The sequence below is a fragment of the Conger conger genome, chromosome 10 (assembly GCF_963514075.1).
Source record: "Conger conger chromosome 10, fConCon1.1, whole genome shotgun sequence".
NCBI classification, from domain to species: Eukaryota; Metazoa; Chordata; class Actinopteri; order Anguilliformes; family Congridae; genus Conger; species Conger conger.
The window spans coordinates 3505915-3530000 of NC_083769.1; the positions used below are offsets into that span (position 1 = coordinate 3505915).

At 44.2% G+C, this 24086-nt stretch overlaps 2 protein-coding genes across 2 annotated transcripts in view; both read right to left on the bottom strand.

Moving 5' to 3' along the window:
• Nucleotides 1-1436: 1436 nt before the first annotated feature.
• Nucleotides 1437-21177, bottom strand: bgna (biglycan a). The gene is made up of 8 exons (XM_061258038.1): nt 20975-21177; nt 8600-8870; nt 5620-5732; nt 4166-4379; nt 3492-3602; nt 3117-3210; nt 2439-2577; nt 1437-2294 (listed from the first exon to the last, which is right to left on the bottom strand). Exons 2-8 carry the CDS (start codon nt 8847-8849, stop codon nt 2097-2099), a joined length of 1119 nt encoding a protein of 372 aa, XP_061114022.1. The 5' UTR covers nt 8850-8870; nt 20975-21177; the 3' UTR covers nt 1437-2096.
• A 2884-nt stretch (nt 21178-24061) lies between these two features.
• Nucleotides 24062-24086, bottom strand: part of si:dkey-6n6.1 (uncharacterized protein LOC100170811 homolog) — a 14281-nt gene continuing 14256 nt past the window's right edge. The window contains exon 12 of the mRNA XM_061257459.1: nt 24062-24086. This exon is cut by the window's right edge and continues 153 nt beyond it. Within this exon, the coding sequence (XP_061113443.1) occupies nt 24062-24086 (25 nt within the window).

The window sequence follows — 24086 nt, forward strand, 5'->3', positions numbered from 1 at the left end:
GAAATCTTACCTATTGTACCATTAAATTCCATTAAAAACCTGTGGTCTGAACTGAAGAGGAGGGGTATCCCAAGGATATCAATGATTCTGAAAAGTTATGCATGGAGGAATGGTCAAAAATCCCTCAAATGTGTTCCCCAAACTACTACAAATGATAGGAAATGACTAATGGGGTGTTTGCACAAAGTATTAAACTAGGGGCGCCAATAATTGTGGAACCAGTTTTTTTTTTTAAAATGATTATTTATTAATGAATTTTTTTAAATGTAAGACTTTGATTGATTCCATTGAATCATTAATAAAGCTCATTACTTTGCACATGTTGGAAAATAAAGCTTGTCAATAACTATTATTTTATCATTAGTTTACAGCATTTTTGCGCATATTGATCAACACATATGGCAATAATTCTGGCCCACTGTATATGGTATGTATGGGATACACCATTTTATGAATTATATGGAAGTGATTAAATGCAAAAAATCAAAATAAATTAAAATTGTTTTCATGTCTGCCTATTTATTAAATGACTTAAAAACAAGGTTTAAACTCGAAATCAATGTTTTGATAGTATACAGTGGTTGAGGACATGTTGGGCAGATGTGGTCATAGTGCCATTGTTTCTACTCCAGGGTTGCTTGTATAAGTGAAGAGAGAATATATGTTGCCCATATTGCACTGAACATACTTATTCACCTGTTCCGGCTTTTATTAGGGAAATAACATGAAGTCTGAAGTTTGGAATCCAATGAGGTCATCAAGGCTGGGACCCAACCTCTGACCTCTGACCTCACCCCTGTCAGGAACTGTTTTGTTTTATTTTTCTACAAGCAGGCAGATCCCATTTTTCTGCTGCTAAATTGAAGCTGAATCTTTATTTTCACATGCAACAGAAAAGACAGACATTGAAAACATGACAGGGTACAGGGTTTGCACAAGGGCCTGTGATCCTCAACTTAAAAAAGCACACAGCCAGTCAACCACAAGGGGAAAAGCATTTTTAGCAAATTAATGGAAAAAATAATTATCCGCTACTTTCATTACAGCATAAGTCAGGCATTATTTTCTGCAATTTTGCAGTACTTATAAGCAAATGTCTCTTGGGGAAAGTGTCATTGTTCTGTCCTAGGACATTGGACATTGGTCTAGCTATTCCATTCCTAGAAGTTGACACCCCCACCCCCAAGATCCTTCTCTGTAATAAATTTGTTTGCAAACATAAAAAGTCATTTTCAAAGTTTCACCAACAGACAATGCTTTAAGAAATGTTTGCAGTAATAATGATGAAAACCTTTCATGTGAGAGCTCTTCGATGAGCAAAATCTGACCATAATAAAATCAGTTATAACAATTATGCTATTTATAATTATAATACCATTACTGATCATTTCAAAACTATAAAAACAGTGACAAAAATGAACACAACACCAACAATATTCATTAAAAGGTTTATAAGAAAAGTGTCACAGCATCAGAATTTGTTCGATGAATAAGTCATGCTCTGTAATGCTTTTCTTGAATGACAAGATTCTAAATGTTGTGCACGGTTGCCAGTTTGATGAACTGTAACAGGAAATCACAAATACAGTTTATCAGGGGGTATGTTTGCATTTAACCTAAAGAAAATGATAAGGATGGATGAAGTTCCCCATACTGGTGGGGGAGAGAGGTGTCATGACCCCCGTCAACGGTGGAGCTACAATGAGCTGTCAGCCACTGATTTCTTTGGACAAATAAAAATAATGTTCTCCCTAGAACAGAACACAATGATTGATTCATATCACTGAACATATGATCCCTCCCATATATCTCTATATATCTAAGCATCTCTGTCCCCTCCCAATTTCTTAATGCTTCTGTTTTTGTGTAAAGTTCACAGAAATGGATAAAAAATCACCATCAGTTTTTCCTCCATCATCGCCACCTCTGTGAGGCTCGACACGTGGGTTTTTTAAACCTTGAATTGTGGCAATTTGGTTCCTCCTCGCCGGCTTGTCTCTGTCTTTTGCCTTCTCTCCCTTCCTCCTCTCTGTTTTACACTCTCTCTCACCCACACTCTCGCTTCCTTTCTCTCTCACTACCCCCGCCCCTTTCCTCTACTTCCTGTTGTTGCCGAACTGAATGGCAAGGCTGTCGCTCACACAGCGGAAGGTGGCAGGCTGCACCTCCCAGTAGTTGATGGGATTGGAGAAGAGACTGATGCCGTTGTAGAAGGTCCTCTTCATGCCGAAGCCCAGGGGGCAGAAGTCGTTGATGTCGATGCGGCTGATGTTGTTGGCATGGAGATAGACCACCTGCAGCAAGGTAACACAGAATAAGCAGGAGCCAGAGAACATAACTGTTACCTTCAGTCCCACCAAACTCACTGGCTGTTCCACCAAGCTCCCCTACTTGCTGTCCCAGCCACCAAATCTAACCTGCCATCCCACCCTCCTCACCTGGAGGTATTTCATTTCGGGGAGGCCTGCCGGAACATTGTTGAGTCGGTTGTTGTCTATGTGGAGTTCTCTCAGGTAAGGCATGTAATGCAAACTGCCAGCTTCAATATTCCGAATATGGTTATAGCCCAGGCCCAGTCTGAAGCACAAAAAAGTACACAAACACGCGCATAAAATACTGATATAACTGTATAATGGTGGGGTTCTGTCATTGTATCACTGAGCATAGTCTGGAGTTGCTATAGTAAACATTTAGCTGTATAAATGGATTGTATGTAAAAAAATAATCAGTTTAAGTCACTCTGGATAGGAGTGATTTTTTATTAACTGTCTGAATAATGTTTCTCAACCTCTTAACCTCCTTTTTCCTGAACCTCCAGTCAGAATGTTACATTCACCAGATGGTCAGTTGCAAGCAGTTTTCTAAACGGAACTGCAATGCCTCACAATGTTCCTCTAGAGGTCACTGTTATAACACATATTTAGGCTAAGGCGTGAAGATGGCGATAATCAGATACTAAGACTAAGATTTTGTCAGAAGAAAAATTCAAATTGGCTGATTCAATAAATGTGGTTGGTAAAACGGCATGTTTTAATAAATGCAATAAGGTTTACTTGACTGTAAACTGGCCCTGGTACTCTAACTTGTCATGCTGGTACACCTGGGTCCAAACACACCTGTTCAGGTTTGTGTACCGGCTCAAGTCCTCCAGTTCTATGGCCTGAATCTGGTTGTGGTCCAAATGAAGCTCGTGCAGACTTTCTGGGAGGTCTGTGGAGAGAGAGAGAGACAGAAAGGGATTAAACATGGGCACCTATATTTTACAAGTAACCTTTTTAGACAATCTATCATTAGCAGCAGATGTTCTAATCATTGCAGCAATTATCAAGCAATTATCTTGGTGGAGGCAGTGTGTGTGTTGTGAGGAATGTTGATGTTGCCACAGAAGGTTGCCATCAGAGAATGGCTGAACAAATAAATAAATGAGGGAATCGGTGAATGGATAAATGGGTGAACCACTCTCCTGTGGCCCTAGGAGGTGAGCAACGTACCTTTGGGAACGCCTGTTAGTTTAGCCTCAGAGATACGAAGATAGCTCAGCTTGAGTCCTTTAAAAGCTCCGGGTTCGAAACCGCTGTTGTGAAGGGGGTTTCCTCCCATTTCTGCAAAAGACGAAATGCGTACTGCAAAAACCTCTGTGTGATGTTTAAGCCTATTTACTCAATTAGAGATGTGGTTAGAGCGAGGAGGACAAAGTGGTTTTGGGTGCAGAGAGAGAGGATGATGACATGTCCTGATATGACATGTGTGGAAACAGTAGAGTGAACTTTGTTATTTTTGCTATTTACTTAAAGGTACAATAGGTAAGATGTTTGTGTTACAGCATTGTTACAAGACCATTGTAAATCCCTTCCTATCATTGAAAAAGGCTCATTGACACGTTGACTCATCCTCTGCTCTGCCTGTGTTTATAGTCCTTAAATTTGGGTTTCAAAATATACAGTTGACACTCTGTACCAAAACATTGTATAACTGTACAATAATGGTCTAAAAAACAACCTCTTGACCATATCTGCATGCTTTTAGTTGCTGCCACATGATTGGCTGATTAAATGACAAAATCCAAATGACAAAATGAAATTATACAATTCCCTCTGTAGGCCCCACACGTTTGGAGGGCAGTGTATATAACAAGGAGGTTAAGAGCCATGCCAAGGTGTCTAACCAATGCAGTTCATGTTCCTCAGGTTGGCAAAGGTCCCGGCAGGGATCTTCCGGATGCGGTTGTCATGGATGCGCAGTTCCTCCAGGGAGGGGGGCAGGTTTTTGGGCATGGCCGTGAGGTGGTTGTGGGAGAAGTAGAGCTTCTGCATACGCTGGAGCGGGGCGAAGGCCCGGGGGTGCACCTTGGAGATCTGATTATTCCTCAGAACCAGGGCCTGAGAGAGAGGGAGGGGGAGAGAGAGAGAGAGAGAGAGAGAGAGAGAGAGAGAGAGAGAGAGAGAGAGAGAGAGAGGGAGGAGAGAGAGAGAGAGAGAGAGAGAGAGAGGGAGAGGGGGAGGGGGGGAGAGAGAGGGAGGGAGAGGGAGAGAGAGAGGGAGGGAGAGAGAGGGAGGGGGGAGAGGGAGAGAGAGGGAGAGGGAGGGAGAGAGAGAGGGTGGGAGAGAGAGGGAGGGAGAGAGAGAGAGAGAGGGGGGGGGAGAGAGAGAGAGGGAGAGAGGGAGAGGGAGGATGGATGGATGGATGGATATAACTTGTTATCCTATGTATAAACCCTTTAAAGCCATATTAAAAAAAAAATTTATATTGAACATTTACCCTTGCCATTAAGACATACAGACCAAGACATGTAGCCACAAACACAGCTGAGGTGGTTGTTTGTGACTGGTGGACAGTGACAAGCTGGCTAGCCTCCAAACAGCTCCGGTGTTACTTTCACTTTGTGACACTACTTTTTGGCATATTGCTTTAAAAGCTTAAAAACTATATTTTTACTCTGAATCTGGCACTGAGAAAAACAAAAATCCCAAATAAAAATCTCACTGAATGTATATCATGCCAGTAAAGGATAATTCATTCAGAGAGAGATTACTTGAATAAGAGGCGGCACGGATGGTGCAGTGGGTAGCACTGCCACCTCACAGCAAGGAACTCCTAGGTTTGAATCCCTGTCGGCCGGGGCCTCTCTGTGTGGAGTCTGCATGTTCTCCCTGTGTTTGTGTGGGTTTCCTCCGGGTACTCTGGTTTCCTCCCACAGTCCAAAGACATGCAGATTAGGCTGATTGGAGAGTCTAAATTGCCCGTGGGTATGAGTGTATGAGTGTGTGGGTGAATGGTGTATGTGCCCTGCGATGGACTGGCGACCTGTCCAGGGTGTATTCCTGCTTTTCACCCAATGTATGTTGGGATAGGCTCCAGCCCCCCTGCAACCCTGTTTAGGATAAGTGGGTTAAGATAATGGATGGATCTAATGTCTTTTACTAAAACTGCCAATGAAGCTTGATTTCCAGATTTGGGGCCAACCTTTGTCGGGTGAGAACATTTCACTTGTCAAGCAAATAGTAACTTAAAACAAGGTCATATTTTCTATTTGAGAGAAAAAATTATATCTTCAGTCAAATTACAAGACTAAAACGCTTGTCAAGACAGTCTCCTGAATCAGTCTCTCTCTTCTCTTACATAGAGGTTGGTGAGCCCCTTGAAGTCGTTCTCTCTCAGCTCTGTGATGTAGTTGTTCTGCAGGTCCAGCAGCCTGGTGTCAGCAGGGATGTCATACGGGACAGCAGTGAGGCCTGAACAGGAACGCGCATCACACAGCATGACACGTCACAATACTGTCTGCACATTAACCACCACCATCAAGCAATCATATGACTGTCTGCACATACTCACAAGCGCACAGCCACAATCACAATACTGTCTGTGCATATTCCCAATCACAATCATGCAATCATGATACTGTCTGCACATGCTCACAAGTACACAGTCACAATCACAATACTGTCTGTGCATATTCCTAATCACAATCATGCAATCATGATACTGTCTGCACATGCTTACAAGTGCACAGTCACAACCACAATACTGTCTGTGCACATTAACCACCACAATCAAGCAGTCATAAGACTGTCTGCACATGCGCACAGCCACAATCACAATCACGATATTGTCTGTGCACATTCACAACCACAATCATGTAATCATGATACCATCTGCACATGCTCACAAGTGCACAGTCACAACCACAATCATGCCATCATGATACTGAGCACATTCATAATCACAAGCATGCAATCACAAAACAAAACAAAAAAAAGTCTGTACATATTCATAATCATAAAGATGTCCGCACACCCTCACAATCACCAGAGGTGGAAAACCCAGGCTCACACCTCCCCAGTATTTTGCTTCAATCACCTGAATTTGCACAATTTTTTCAGCTAAGAGATAGAAATAATTGGTCCATTCAGCTGGTGTGGAAGAAACACATGGCAGGACTTTCCACCCCTCACAATCACACACTCACAATCACAATCAAGACACATTCTGTGTACATTCACAATAACAATCACAATACTGTCTGCACACACTCATAGTCACATACCCAAAATCACAGTGATGTCCATGTATATTCTGCACATGCTGACAGTCACAATGTTGCTTATGCATGTTCACGTTTTAATTATGATAAGGTTTAAACATGCTCTTTCTAATCACAATACTGTTTACACATGCTCACATTTTAATTATGATAACGTTTAAACACGCTCTTTTTAATCACAATACTGTTTACACATGCTCACATTTTAATTATGATGCTGTCTACACACAACCATATGTACTGTTATACTTCATTGCTGTTGCCTGCTGAGACATGAAGCTGCAAATTGTGCATGAGCACCCACAACATACAAACTATATACAGTATGTACATTATGTACACATACATATGTGTAGGTTTGGGAGACATGTCACCCCAAATATTTTCATATGAAGTAATTGCTAGACTAGCTGGTATGCTTGTGAGACTTGACATTCAACTATCTTTACGACAAATTCAAGGCTAAAAGTGTCCTAAGACATCCGCCCTTCAATAAAGAGTCCCGGCCTCTTCCTCTCTGATTGACTGAAATTGGACACAAGGATTGTTCCATGTCTTCCTCTCTGTGGGACCTGCTAAAATGTATGGTTTACCTCCTGAAAAGTGTGCTCATCTGGGGATTTTAAGAGAAAACTTTGCCTATTAAACAACTTTCTCACCCAGTGTCCTTACGGTCTGTATTCGGGAGCTGCATTATATGTGCAGTTTATTTAGTACACAGTACATATTTTTATACATCTATCTGACTTTAGTCAGTACACTGAAATTCAGAATCAGTGAGTCAGTAGACTGGGATTCAGAATCAGTGAGTCAGTAGACTGGGATTCAGAATCAGTGAGTCAGTAGACTGGGATTCAGAATCAGTGAGTCAGTACACTGGGATTCAGAATCAGTGAATCAGTAGACTGGGATTCAGAATCAGCGAGTCAGTAGACTGGGATTCAGAATCAGTGAGTCAGTACACTGGGATTCAGAATCAGTGAGTCAGTAGACTGGGATTCAGAATCAGTGAGTCAGTAGACTGGGATTCAGAATCAGTGAGTCAGTAGACTGGGATTCAGAATCAGTGAGTCAGTAGACTGGGCATACAACTTCAAAAGGCGTAGCAGGGGCCTGATTCACAGTTGTGCCTGTGCCTCCTTCTCTTCTGTGATCCGTGCCACACACACAGCCATGACACAAATGCATCTCCCTCTCAAATTAAGAACACATGCTCCGCCCTAACGGTCTATAAATACAGCACTACTGTCTGTATCTGAGCCTCTCTGCATCAAAGAAAAGGCCACAGCCACAGGACTATGACATGTAGGATTTACATCCAGTAGCATGCAGAAAATTACCAGTATGAAAGGAAAAGAAAAACAGCATACACATTTTAAAATCACATGAATTCACAGTAGAACATATTTGAGATTATGTCAATGTATCAACATAATTAACATATTGTACCACAAGTTCTAAAATGAGTCATTCTATAACAAAGAGGAAAAATAAGCATTTGATTCCTGAGTGAACTTCTGTTTGAGGTTTACAGCTGCTTAAACTATGAAGTTTTTCAGAAGCCTACAGTTTTGGAGAATGCTTGGCAATTCACTGCTGCAATTTAGTGTGTGTAAATGTGTATATGTCTCCCTGTCAATATGCATATGTTACTGTGCGTGTCTGCACAAGTGTGTGAGTTACTTCAGTGTACACGGGTTTGTGTGTGAATGTGTGTTTCCTTGCCTGCATAATTCGTGTGCATCTGGGTATTTTGTATAAAGGCAATTATTTTGACTGTTCATACATGCATGTGTGTCCATGGGCGGGCGTGGCAGGGAGGGTGTACTCACTGCTGAGCTGCAGGGTGGCCAGATATTAATTCTGCTCAGTTACACAATATTTACTTTGAATTCTCATGAACAATCTAGCCCATCTATCATCTCTGTCTCTGATATATCTCCCTTTCTCTCTTTCTCCACTGTATGGAAGCCACTTTCTCTGCCTCTCCCTCATACAGCACACACCAACACACACACACACATGCGCACACACGCGCACACACTCACACGCACATACTCAAGTCTGAGCACTGCACCACACGCAGGTGACACTGGCACCCAAAGGGGCAGGTGGGCTCGTGTTTAGGGCGGGGCAGTTCCTCAATGGCAGATCCTTCCTCTTCATCCCTCATCATCTTCATCAGGTCACCGATGTCACTGTCCATCCCAAAGTCCCAGAATCCCTTCTGCTCAAAGGGCAGGGCAGGGCAGGGGGTAAACAGGTGAGTCACACAGAGCAGCAGAACGAGTGCAGAGTGGGGCAGCATGGCTACTCTTCACAGACGGACCTGTAGGGCAGAGACAGACACACATTATAAAACATCACAGGCAATCTACACCTACATACACGGACCTGTAGGGCAGAGACAGACACACATTATAAAACATCACAGGCAATCTACACCTACATACACTGACCTGTAGGGCAGAGACAGACACACATTATAAAACATCACAGGTAATCTACACCTACATACACTGACCTGTAGGGTAGAGACAGACACACATTATAAAACATCACAGGCAATCTACACCTACATACACTGACCTGTAGGGTAGAGACAGACACACATTATAAAACATCACAGGTCACCTTCACCTACATACACTGACCTGTAGGGTAGAGACAGACACACATTATAAAACCATAGAATGCATTATTCGGTGAATCACATACCAACACTATTCTGCATTATTCTCCATTCAAAATAAATGCTTAAAAATAAATTATATAGAGCATTGTTGCGGGTGGCTGTGCAATTAAAGCATTGGATGCATTTAGACTTCGGGCTTGCAGTCTGGTTTCAGGATTGCATTTGTATTTTTAGCAATACAGTTTCAGGTAGAAATGTCCCATCTACCATGGCAGACCATCCTGTGAAAGCGAAGACTAGTCCATGCCAGAGACAATAAAGTTTCTGTTCAGAAATATCAACAATGAAAGCCATGGCATATTGCCTTGAAATGGAGGAAAATGTGCTTTAAACAAAATCCAAACACCAGTAATGAAAAACCTGTCCACCATAAACTCAGTAAACAGGAAGGTAAACACAACAACTATGCGTGACACCTGATTTTCAGTTAGCTTCTTCAGAATGACGATGGCAAATGTATGAATAAGCTTTGCGATAATAATGGGATAAATGTATCGCTTTTGTATCCCAACACGTGGCATGCGGTTCAAAAGGGAACCAAAAACCGAAGTAAGAGCGCAACTCCAGAGACTCTATAATCTGCAGTCTCAAACCACACACTGCTTCTGGGAAACAGCAACCCCTTCCACATACACAGACACATAAACACACACACACACACACACACACACACACACACAGATACACACACACACACAGACACACACACACACACTCACACAGACACACACACAATCAGAGACACAAATACACAAAGACACACACACACACACTCACACAGACACACACACAGATACACACACACACAGACACACACACAGATACACACACACTCACACAGACACACACACACACACTCACACAGACACACACACAATCAGAGACACAAATACACAAAGACACACACACACACACTCACACAGACACACACAGATACACACACATACACACACACACACACAGACACACACACAGATACACACACACTCACACAGACACACACACACACTCACACAGACACACACACAGATACACACTCACACAGACACACACACAGATACACACACAATCAGAGACACAAATACACAAAGACACACACACAGACAAACACACTCACACAGATACACACACACTCACACAGACACACACACAGATACACACACACACTCACACAGACACACACACAGATACACACACACACACACACACACAGACACACACAATCAGAGACACAAATACACAAAGACACACACACACTCGCACACACACACATACACATACACACACGCACACAGGTACACACACAATCAGAGACACAAACACACACGAACACTGCTCGCACATAAAGACCATCAGGGTGGCTAAAATCTTTGGAGCTATGGAGAAAGGATGTCAGTTACTTAAGAAACACTCAAGTCAAAATTGTAAGTACACTGATTCAAAAAGTGAAAAAAGGCCTTTAGTAGTTGTAGCAAGCCTAAAAAATGTTCTATATACTGGCTTCAAACGCTGTTTGGGGAAAGAACAGAATGAACCTCACATGATTTAGGCTGCTCAGAAAACAGAGGAGAAGAAGGGATGGAAGGAGAGAGGGACAGGGAGAAAAGGGGGAAGCAGGGCTGTGTTTATGTGTGCATTGGATGCGGGTGGGTTTAAGTGCAGGGGACAGATTACTGCAGAGTCACATGAGCACCACAGATCCACAGAGTTTATGTAATTATGACGTCACCACACGATTCCTCCCCGGAGGGCTCCCTTATAGCGCACAGCAGATGGTGAGACACAACACAGCGTAACGACACGGAAACAAGCAGGTACTTTTCCACAGATGAACTGGAAAAGCTGCGCAGTCAAAATGACATAAAATGCATCAATTTAACAGAAACAACAACCGGGTCCGTTTAACAGAAGCATTCTCAGGTTTTGGAAAGGCAACGCAACAGGACAAGCTGTGGTGATGCGCACTGCCCCTGGGCCGCGGCTGGGCAGGTCAGCCGGCAGACTGAAGAGCAAAAAGAAGTGGCAGTGTGGCATTATGGGTAAAGAACTGGCCTTGTAACCCAGGATTCCCAGCTAGGTCACTGCTGCTAGAGCAAGGCACTTAACCAAAATTGCTTCACTACAGAATATATATCCAGGTGAATAAATTGATTCTCTGTAAAAAAACTCAAAAGTGAAGTGAAAGTTGCTGTGGATAAGAGTGTTTGCTAGACTATGTAATAGTAATAGTAGTAATGTAATGTAAAATCCGGGGCTGGCAGAACATTCCTAATATGGAGAGAAGAAAAAACAGGGAATGTAACTTCAGACTGATACTGCGTTAATACACAACTGCAGTTTGGTTCTATAACTGACCTTTTCTTTGTAAATAAATGAAAACGTCTGAATTACATGCTGTCAGTTCTTCCTCCACCTCACCCTAATCACTGCACTGAGGTTCGCCATAACTGCACCACACGGGCCCCATAACTGCACCACAAGGGCCCCATAACTGCACCACAAGGGCCCCATAACTGCACCACACGGGCCCCATAACTGCCCCTCCGCTCCTAAGATCGGACCTGCACCGATCCGCTGCTCTGGGTGAGACCACCACACTCCCCCCCGAGCCGCCGCGGGCCCACCGCAGAGCAGGACACGTTTCAGAACCGGGCCCAGCCCAGCGCCCTCTTCTAGCACGGACACAAACGTAACGGTGCTGCTGGTGAGACTCAAACTGGCACTTTAATGGGCGGACACCGCTCTGCTCTATTTGAAGGCATTTGAATCCTCCCCAGGCCAGTGTCCACCAGTCATTCACACACAGAGCAGCCCAAACAGGGCTTCACACACAGACCAGCCCAAACAGGGCTTCACACACAGACCAGCCCAAACAGGGCTTCACACACAGACCAGCCCAAACAGGGCTTCACACACAGACCAGCCCAAACAGGGCTTCACACACAGACCAGCCCAAACAGGGCTTCACACACAGACCAGCCCAAACAGGGCTTCACACACAGACCAGCCCAAACAGGGCTACACACACAGACCAGCCCAAACAGGGCTTCACACACAGACCAGCCCAAACAGGGCTTCACACACAGACCAGCCCAAACAGGGCTTCACACACAGACCAGCCCAAACAGGGCTTCACACACAGACCAGCCCAAACAGGGCTTCACACACAGACCAGCCCAAACAGGGCTTCACACACAGAGCAGCCCACACAGGGCTTCACACGGAACGAGCTCTCGTCTCAAGCAAACCAGAGTTAAAAGGGCAGTGGTCAGGTTAGGGTTGGAAACAATTCACCAACATTTGGCTCGTAGCTCGTGTTAAGTTAAGACAGTTTGGCAGCGGCTTCACTTCCCACCTGTGGGAAATAAACAGGTAGGAACGCATTGGATAATTCCCCAAATAAATAATTTTTTTAAAGCAGCTCAGATACAATTCAGTTTTTCTTGACTTGTTTCTGTACTCCACAATTTTAGATTTGTAATCAAACAATTCACATGTGGTTAAAGTGCAGATTTTCAGCTTTTATTAAAGAATATTTTTGTCCATTTTCGTTTCATCGTGTAGAAATGACAGCACTTTTTATCATCGTCTTCCCATTTCAGGGCATCATAATAAAGGCTTGATGTGTGTTTCTGATTAGTCGCCTGTGTTCAATCGCTTCCGAAGTGCAGGTATAAGAGAGCTTTCAGTACTGAGTCGTGATTCTAGGCTTTTGATTGCCATTGGAGTTTGGCTGTGGTTTGTTAATGGCTGTGAAGGTATTATGAGGCTAAGGAATAAGAGGACAGCCAGAGACATAGGCCAAACAATTGGCTTACCAAAATGAACTGTTTGGAACACCATGAAGAAGAAAGAAAGCCCTGGTGAACTCAGTAATCACAATCACGTAATAAAGAAAAACCCACTAAAACCTGTCTGACAGACCAGAAACACTCTTCAGGGGGCCGATGTGGATGTGTCAGTGACTACTATCCACAGAAGACTTCACAAACAGATCTACAGAGGCTACACTGCAAGATATAAACCACTAGTTATCAGCAAAACAGGATGGGCAGCTTATAGTTACAGTTACACAGTTACAGAGTTCTTGAAAAAGGTCTTGTGGGCAGATGAGACCAAGACTGTCTTGTATCAGAGCGATTGCAAGAGTAAAGTTTGGAGGCCAGAAGAAACTGCCCAAAATCCCAAGAACCCCCCACCCCATGTGTAAAAAGTGGTGGTGGAGCATGTATAGCTGTCATAGCCCAAAGGTGCAGGCTCACTGTCTTCATTGATAATGTAACTGCTGATAGCAGCTGCAGAATACATTTGGAAATGTACAGAAGCCTCTTATATGCCTAAGGTTAGCCAAATACCTCCAAACCCTTTGGACGGTGCTTCATCCCAGATTATTTTGATAAACCTATCAAAAAGCCAAGAGTCAATACTAAATACTGAAGGGTCTCTTATACCTGCACTCAAGAATCAACTATGTACAGTACACACACACACACACACACACACATGCACATACACTCATTATGTAGTATATAGTTTGGTACAACTTTCACAGTCAGACTTCATCGATCAATTTACTTCACAGGTCATGCATAAATCTCTTTGTTGGTCATGAGAACGGCCTGAAATACAACCGTAAACATCCAGTGCGTATCGGATGTGCACTGAACAGCGAGGGGACCTGAGAGGATCAGCGTGTGTGTGTATGTTGTGTCTCCCCACGTGATGAGAGATAAGCGTGTGTGTGTATGTTGTGCTGAGGGGATAGGCGTGTGTGTGTATGTTGTGCTGAGGGGATCAGCGTGTGTGTGTATGTTGTGATGAGAGATAAGCGTGTGTGTGTATGTTGTGTCTCCCCACGTGATGAGAGATAAGCGTGTGTGTGTATGTTGTGATGAGAGATAAGTGTGTGTGTGTATGTTGTGATGAGGGGATCAGTGTGTGTGTGTATGTTGTGATGAGAGATAAGCGTGTGTGTGTATGTTGTGCCGAGGGGATCAGTGTGTGTGTGTATGTTGTGCCGAGGGGATCAGCGTGTGTGTGTATGTTGTGTCTCCCCACGTGATGAGAGATAAGCGTGTGTGTGTATGTTGTGCTGAGGGGATCAGCGTGTGTGTGTATGTTGTGTCTCCCCATGTGAAAGAACTCGGGGTAGTCACTCTTAAAACGTCCCTGCCTAACCGTTGCAGGTGTGAGATCAAATATACTTAACTGATTATTGAAATGCTGCTGTAACATTCACTGCTGGTAACAGAAACTCCATGTATGGTTGTGAGGTTTCAGGCCCATTACTACCGCTATGTCTTCCTCTGGTGTGATATAAAAAACACTGTGTGAAACCAGGGAAAATTGATACTGTCCTGTTTACTGTAGGGCAAGGAATTGCCCTTCATGGCTGTGTTTTTTTTCTGCCTGTCCATGGACTGGAGACGTACTTAAAGTAGTTCAATAGCTAACCCTAACAGTTGACTTTGAAGCCAAAAACTGTTCCTGTCAAAAACAAAATAAATACATATGAATTATAATATAACGTAACATAATGAACAAGCCATTCAGTCCAGCAATGCTAACCTTTTCCTACCACTAAAACATACCTAATGCTTAGTTTTCCTCAAAGCTATATAGTTTCTAGCACCGTACCAAGCCTGGTCCTGAGTTTCTGCCTCCACTCCATGGCCTGGCAAGCTATTCCACACAGTGACCATTCTCTGTGAAAAAATACTTGTGCGGAATTTATCCTTTACTAATTTCCATTTATGTCCCCTTGTTCTGCTAACAGACCTCAACCTGAAGACTCTCAGGAGAGCACTCAGTGAGCACTTTATTAGGTATTTATTAGACTTATTTTTTAGACTTCTACTGCTGTAGCCTATCCACTTAGAGTGATGATGCGATGTGTGTTCAGAGATGCTCTTCTGCACACCACTTTTGTAATGTGTGGTTATTTGCGTTACTGTCACCTTCCTGTCAGCTTTGACCAGTCTGGCCATTCTCCTCTGACGTCTCTCATTAACAAGGCGTTTCTGTCTACAGAACTTCTGCTCACTGGATTCTTTTTAGTTTTTTGCACCATCCTTTGCAAACTCTAGAGACTATAGTCCCAGGAGATCAGCAGTTTCTAAGATACTCAAACCACCCTGTCTGCCACCAACAATCATTCCACGGTCAAAGTCACTTAGATCAAATTTTTTCCCAATTCTGATGATTGATGTGAACATTAACTGAAGCTCCTGACCCATATCTACATGATTGTATGCATTGCACTGCTGCCACACAATTAGCTGATAAGATAATCGCATGAATAAGTAGGTGTATTAAAGTAAAAATGTTCCTAATAAAGTGCTTGGTGAGTGTATAACTGTATGGTATAAGGTGCCTCAGAAATCCACCTGCTCCTCCGGCCGTCTCTGTGGTCTCTGTGGGACTGGCTTCAGCCCTCCCTGCCTTTCACATGGCTCTCATGAAGCAGCACAGTGCTGCTGTATAAAGAGAAACCATGAGTCAAAGTCCTTTCCCGCTACCAAAATCCATCTCCAGATCTAACCATAATGCATGATATTAAACCTAATTACTCTAATTACACCCCTCTAACCCAGCAGCGGGGCCTCTGCCTGCTCCGCAGCAGTTTGTGAATTAAAAGACAAAACTCGACAAAAGTGGAAAAAGTAATAACGTCAGGGAGGCTGAGACAAAATCATGGCTTTCCGAGGTCTCTTAAAATAAACCTGAAAGGAGATTGCCCATGTAACCATGGCCTGCCGGTATTTATAAAGCAGTAGCAGCCATGTTAAGTATACCCTGCTGAATGCTGATTATTTCTCAAGACAAGACACTACGTAGATTTCTTCACCACATCAGAACAAGTCAACGTAGCTGACATATCATGGCAAGGATAGTTAGAATTCTAGAATCAAATAGAGTGATTATTTATATAAAAAAAAACTTTAACAAAAGTATCACCAGAAGGGAATCCTCCCAACCTGCTTGTGTATATGAGAAAGCAAACAGAAGAATATCATTATATTGTAGCTGTTCAATTCAAATTAAAAATTCTTGTTTGTTTGACTGAACCAGTTGCCTGCTGGGAGATATATGGTTTTACCAAAGGTCATTGTGACCCCACCGAACCGAGGCGGGCCACCCACTGGTCTGGTTCAGGACCAACACACCGCCTCTCCACACAGCCATAAACTCGCTCTAATCACGTTTGGGCCACAGCAACAAAATAAACACACAGGAATACAGGCTTGAATTAAGAAATTAATTCTAGGTTATCCTTTCATTCTTGAAAATAATACAAAGATAAGTATTGTATTCACCATAAACTATTGTAAGCCAAGCTTCAAAGTCTGCTGCTCTATTCGTTAACTTTGATAGAGTTACACTGTGCAATAGACTTTTCTGTGGAAGTCCTCTCCCTCCAAGAAAAACACGAAATACAGATTTAAATTAAATTATATTCCTTTTTTGATTGTGGGAAGTGTATTCCCCCATCATTTGTGCCCAGGTGTATATATGACTGAATGTCTGACTGGAATAGGGATTCTTTATAGGGCAGATACAGTGCAGCCTCGTCCAAGGCTAAAAAGAATTTAGACCAGGACTGTGAAACCAGCCGTCTATGAAACCAGCCCATAGAGTTATATAATTTCCCATTTGTTTTAAATTACCCCATGACTCTGGCCACTGAGCTCCCAGCCACTGTGCCACATGGCGCTTTGGTGTGCCAGTGACCCCGGCCAGAAGCCGGGACCAGCAAAGCAATGACTCCAAGGACAGGCAACACCTGAACCTGAACGCAGCCTTTACGAAACGCACTGCTTCACAGTGAGCATACGAGACCCCGTGAACTCTGAAGCCAAGCACCACTCCATGATACCCACACAACCAAGAAGATTCCCCCAGCCCGGGGAGAAATTACAGCTCCCATCCCTGAACTCAGAAGAATAACTGTTATCCGTGAAATAGAATATGGTTTCTTTTTTTAATTCAAAACCACTCGCTGTAGGATCTGGGCTGGAACCGATAGCTGAAAGCAGCTACACACTTGGGCCTTTTAAAGCAAAAATAACTACCAAATTATATCAAATTATACCCAGAAAAGCCCGGTTTTGGCTGGGAAAATGTGGGGAGCATGAGGTCGGCTGTTGCACCGACCTTCCAACTAAAAGTAATACCAGCTTGTGCACTGCTGATTACACACAATACACACACACACACACACACACACACACACACACACACACACACACACACACACACACACACACACACACACACACTCTACACAATGACTTTTCCCCTAAATGTGAGCGACATGGCGCAGGCAGTAAGAGCAGTCATCTGGCAGTCGGAGGGTTGCCGGTTCGATCGCCCGCCCAGGCTGTGTCAAAGTGTCCCTGAGCAAGACACCTAATGCTCCTGACGAGCTGGTCGGCGCCTTGCATGGCAGCCAATCGCCATCGGTGTGTGAGTGTGTGTATGAATGGGTGAATGAGAAGCATCAATTGTACAGTGCTTTGGATAAAGGCGCTATATAAATGCCAACCAAGACAAGCTTATGTACTTCTCTTAACAGACAATACACACTAAGCACACACATACAGCCACACACAAACACACACACTGAAAGTAATAACCGGCTACATTTACTTATTTTCTGGTCAGATTTATTTTAATCTTCCTCAGAAGTGTTACTTACTCGTGCTTCAAACAGAGGTTTTCTGAAATAAGGAAATACGTGAAAACATTATGTATGAGACCCCAACTTGACAAATGGCTTTACTAAAAGACGTGAGAAACAGGACAGCACACACGTTATGCTCTGAGAAGCCTGTCTGAGCTACTCTCAGCTTCCTGTACGGAGCGATAGCTGTGATGCTAGACAGACCATGGCGATGTCTGAATCAGTGTCTGAATCAGTGTCTGAATCAGTGTCTGAATCAGGGTCTGAATCAGTGTCTGAATCAGGGTCTGAATCAGGGTCTGAATCAGTGTCTGAATCAGTGTCTGAATCAGTGCATTTGCTGACTATTAAGTTTACAAGTTCTATAAGTTGTATACTCAATAGTAGGCAAGTGCGCTCATTCAGACTTGGTCCGTGTCTCTGCCACCAGAACTCCACACAGCAGGTGGCAGTAGTGAGATCCTGCCACACAGTTTGTGTGTTCTGTGATAGAGGAGTGTTTGGCAGAGCAAAGGAAGGTCGGGAGGGTGGGGAGGGGAGGGGGTACAATGCAACAATTCACTTGTCCAAAAAACAGATGACAAGAAATTAACTGGAAACATGTTAAGGCACCAGTACTGATTTCCATTATTGAATGGCATGTATTGGTGAATCCTGTTGGTGAAATACAGGTATTCAGGTTCCTCGTAAGTTCTGCTGCAGCATCAGTGGAAAGTTACTCCTCTGGAGCTCACAGATTTGAACCCGCTTCCTCTCCCTCTCCACTGCGCCTCCCCCAATACACCTCTCTCCACTGCAACTCCCCCTATACACCTCTCTCTCTCCAATGCGCCTCCCCCAATACACCTCTCTCTCTCCACTGTGCCTCCCCCAATACACCTCTCTCCATTGCGCCTCCCCCCATTTACCTCTCTCTCTCCACTGCGCCTCCCCGATACACCTCTCTCTCCACTGCGCCTCCCCCTATACACCTCACTCTCCCCACTGCGCCTCCCCTATACACTTCTCTCTCCACTGCGCCTCCCCCTATACACCTCTCTCTCCACTGCGCCTCCCCTATACACCTCTCTCTCCACTGCGCCTCCCCCTATACACCTCTCTCTCCACTGCGCCTCCCCCATACACCTCTCTCTCCACTGTGCCTCCCCCATACACCTCTCTCTCCCCACTGCGCCTCCCCCTATACACCTCTCTCTCCACTGCGCCTCCCCATACACCTCTCTCTCCACTGTGCCTCCCCCCATACACCTCTCTCTCCCCACTGCGCCTCCCCCTATACACCTCTCTCTCCACTGCGCCTCCCCCATACACCTCTCTCTCCACTGCGCCTCCCCCTATACACCTCTCTCTCCACTGTGCCTCCCCCTATACACCTCTCTCTCCACTGCGCCTCCCCCATACTCCTCTCTCTCTCCACTGTGCCTCCTCACTGCGCCTCCCCCATACTCCTCTCTCTCTCCACTGCGCCTCCTCACTGCGCCTCCCCCATACTCCTCTCTCTCTCCACTGCGCCTCCTCACTGCGCCTCCCCCAATACACCTCTCTCTGTCCACTACACCTCCCCCCATACACGTACATCCAGAACCAAAACTTTCAAGAAACATAGTCCAACTCCCTGAACCACAAGGCTCAGACCCACACAGCTGCCAGTTTCAAATAACACTTCTCTGACTCTGTCTTTCCTGCTCATACCTGGGAACCTTCTGAGACCATTTTTATTGGCCGGCAAACCCACCAGATGCTGGACGGTGTAAGCAACAGCAATGTACAAATAAACACGTCCCCACCAACACCTTTTCCGACTAAATCTTTGTCTCATCATTTCTTAAAATATTATGGGCCAGAGGTCTGAATGTGAGAGTAAAAATGGAAAACTGAAGTAACCCGCGCTGTTGCTTTGATCTCCGGTGTGTTTGTGTCCAGGGCTGGGCTGCCCTCGCACTGGGACATGGTCAGTGGGAAACTTCAGGACCCAGGGAACCATGGAAACATTTGCCTATAATTTGGTGCCTTTGGTCCCTCGAAGAGAGACTGAAACAGAGAGCCATGTGGTAGTGTACTGGAATGTGTGCGTGTGTGTGTGTGTGTACAGCTGTGGATGTGGCATTCTCTATAAAAGCGAGTGCAGAGAAAGTAGTGCTAGCTGAGAATGCTGGGTATTTATAGTGACCAGTCTCCTTGCTGTTTTGATGCGGTTTGAGGTTTTACGGAGATCTTTTTTCACATAAAATACCATTTACTACCACATGCCCTTTTAAACCAATGACATTATGGAAATCATGCTGTAAACATACAGTGTAATTAAAATATCCAACTGCCCCAATGCTATTCATGATATATTTGCAGTTCTACACACCCATATTTGTGAGAAAAAAAAAAGATTTTTTTTTTTTTTTTTTATGAAACAGCGACCCTCCACCACCCCCAATTCCGACAGGTGCAAAAAATGTGCAATCATCACACCTTAATATGCCTTTCAAGCAGTCATCAGCACAAGGTAGACGCACAATATATATACCATCAACATACAGAAGTTTGAATAGGCCAGAAACAAACATTTCACGAGCGCACAAACTTGTGCCTACTTTCTCATCGAAAAAAAGCAATGAAGCCAATGCAATTCAAATAAATAAGTAAGCAGCCCTGAACAGACTAAAAACCATGTTATTTAATGAGGTAAATGCAATTTATGTCCCAGCATATTTCTATTATTATCGTACTCCATGTGCATACATTATTGAAAATGTTTTAAAATGCATATATGAGAAGATACGCATATATCTCGATAGGTAGGCTAATGATTAACCGCCAAAATAATTTAATATCTGGCCCAACGGCAAGAATCATTTGACCGCTCCATTTGACTGAATCCGCATACAATTATATTGAATAAATAAGTTCACGAATGCATGTATAAATTATCGAGTAGTGAGGCTACTTTAAATTAGTAGTTTTTATAGCTCTCTACATATCATCCGAAAACAAAATGATCTGCGCATTTCTGCAAAGGCTGCATTCCTGGGAAAATATAAAGATATATCTACCACCAACCTACCTTTTTACAGAATATCAAGAATTTCCCGGATTGACGTGGTCAGCGAGTTTAGTGCGTTTTTCCTTGATGTCGAACCTTGAACCTGCCCCTTTTATGTATATTTATTTATATGTATTATCTTTGCACCGTAAGATGTATCGGTGCCCTTTGGCGTCGCCTCCTACGAGCCCCTTTCTGCCAGCAGAGCAGGAGCCCTAACCTGCTTTTACACACCACGGAAATACCGCTACTGCAAAGGTTTTTTTTAAAGACATATTTAAAGTCATGCCCAAATAGTTAAACCACCCCCATTCTCTCAATGAGGGGAGAGAGAGAGAGAGAGAGAGAGAGAGAGAGAGAGAGAGAGAGAGAGAGAGAGAGAGAGAGAGAGAGAGAGAGACTGCAGGTTAAATTGGTACTGAATTGGTAGTTTAAAGAATAGTAGTTTCCATGTATTGTGATCTAAATAAAAAGTTTCTGGAGATGTGGTGAGGGAGTGAAAATATGTTTTGTATATGTGTGGAAATATAGTTTAAACACTGGCCTCATCGCTGAACATAAACTGTATGTAGGCCTGTACTTATTTACCTGTCTGAGTCAGGGATGTTTCACACCTTAGCTCTTCAGTGCTAGATGAATGTAGATACAGGTGCACAGGTGATGACCTGGAGAATCTCTGTCCTTTCTGCTATTTTATTTCCCCGGGTGGAGTCTCTGGATACAGACGCATAGAGGAACAATGAAAGTGGGACTCCAAGGCTCCAGTCTGACCACTGCGATAATGACACGGTTTATTTTCAACCCGTAGTCTCCCCCCTCGCTCCTCCACCGAGGGCAGCTGTGACTGCAGAGCACCAAGGTCAGCACTTTTTAGGGAAGCACATGGTGTTCCATCCTTTTAAAAACCAAAGCTTTCTGTTCCAAACGCCACATTTCACCCAATGAAAGAGAATCTTTCAATCTTTTACCAAACCTAGTTATTCCCTTTCATTTTAGTAAACATGGGAATATCAGGACACTCACTCCAGAAAATGAAAATGGCCATGAGATGATTTCTCTTTGACAAATTTTTTTTTACTATGTGTCCAATAACAGTCCAGCATACTGCCACTTATCTACTGGGGGAGATATAAATCTGTCAGTGGCCTACCCGATTAGAAAAAATAAATAAGGGTTTATATACTTGTGAAGGTGTTAAGCTGTACACAAGATGGATGATACCCCAGCTTTAGCCCATGGACTCTGGCTCCTGATTCTCAGGTAGCAGTGAATCAGGTAATCAGGTAATCAGGTAATCAGGTAAAAGCACCGAGGGATTCCAGTGGAGCGTAATGTGGCCATACGTAGTCATTATGTCTCTTTTATTTTCTTTGCACATAATTCTGGAAATTAAAGAAGACTGGTTCTGTGTTCTGTAAATGGTGCAGTGAACCAGACTGTTTGTAATCTCTGTCCCGCATGCCTCAACACAACAAATGCATACATCATGCGCAGAACTCGTTATGCACTTTATTATTTTATAAGAATGTATTAATCTAATCTTCTGTTATTATTTCACTGAAATAAACTTTCTGATCCCAAACCTTCTCTTCATGCAGAAACAGAAAACAAAACAAACACATCCCCGTTTTCTAATGGACACCCAATCTGAAACAGGGTTAAACTGGGTCAAACAGGGTTAAACTGGGTTAAACCGGGTTAAACAGGGTTCAACAGGGTTAAACCGTGACAAACAGGTCTATGGTGCTTAACCATTGGCACCAAACTGCTTACTTGCTCTCACAGCAGCAATCATTATCAAGCAACATAAACAAGTCCAAATGTGTGCTACTCCAGACCCTTCAGAATGACATATGGGCTCTCTGTCTGAAGTTATGGGTCTCTAAAAGAGTTGGGCTGTTTCGCATCTATGAACATGATGTACCTGTTACATAACTGGACTGAATTGTGTTTTTTGACACATGATTTAGGATAAACATACCGTAATGATACAGTAAGCCTCAATCAGTGCCACCTACACTAAAAAGGATACAGACGGTAAATTGACCATTATGGTCAGCGCGTTTACATTTTATTGCAAGGCGTCTCAAATACAGGTTTATCTGCAATCCTGTTGCGTCTGTCTGGTGACAAACATGTGCATGGAGACATAAACATGCCACTCGGTGAACTACGATATGTATGTAGCTCAAAGGGTTCTGTCGGACGATTTTTCACATATTAACACATATAATCTACAAGCCTTTTCTGACAGTCTAAAAGCCATAAAAACAAAATACAGGATCCGCTGTGCTGAGAATGAATCTCTGAAATAAAACACAATGTTGAGTTGTCAGGTAGGGTGCCGAAACCCTCTCGCATTGCAGCTTGCCTCCTGAACTGCTTAAAATGGTGGAGCCTGTTTTCACCAGCGAGAAACAAGCAGAAGAACAGCACAGCAGGACAGTAACACCCCAACGGGGTGGGGATTTTAGAAAAAAGGGACATGTTTGGGGGAGCTGGTATGGAGAGGTGTGGTTCAGGGGTTCAGGGGGAGGGGTGTAGTTCAGGGGAGGGGTGTAGTTCAGGGGGAAGGGTGTAGTTCAGGGGAGGGGTGTAGTTCAGGGGGAGGGGTGTAGTTCAGGGGGAGGGTGTAGTTCAGGGGGAGGGTGTAGTTCAGGGGGAGGGGTGTAGTTCAGGGGGAGGGTGTAGTTCAGGGGAAGGGTGTAGTTCAGGGGGAAGGGTGCAGTTCAGGGGGAGGGGTGTAGTTCAGGGGGAAGGGTGTAGTTCAGGGGGAGGGTGTAGTTCAGGGGGAGGGGTGGGGTTCAGGGGGAAGGGTGTAGTTCAGGGGGAGGGGTGTAGTTCAGGGGGAGGGGTGGGGTTCAGGGGGAGGGGTGTAGTTCAGGGGGAGGGGTGGGGTTCAGGGGGAAGGGTGTAGTTCAGGGGGAGGGGTGCAGTTCAGGGGGAGGGGTGTAGTTCAGGGGGAGGGGTGGGGTTCAGGGGGAAGGGTGTAGTTCAGGGGGAGGGGTGTAGTTCAGGGGGAAGGGTGTAGTTCAGGAGGAAGGGTGTAGTTCAGGGGAAGGGTGTAGTTCAGGGGGAGGGGTGGGGTTCAGGGGGAGGGGCTGGAGTCTATGCCCGCTGCTCGTTGCTCTGG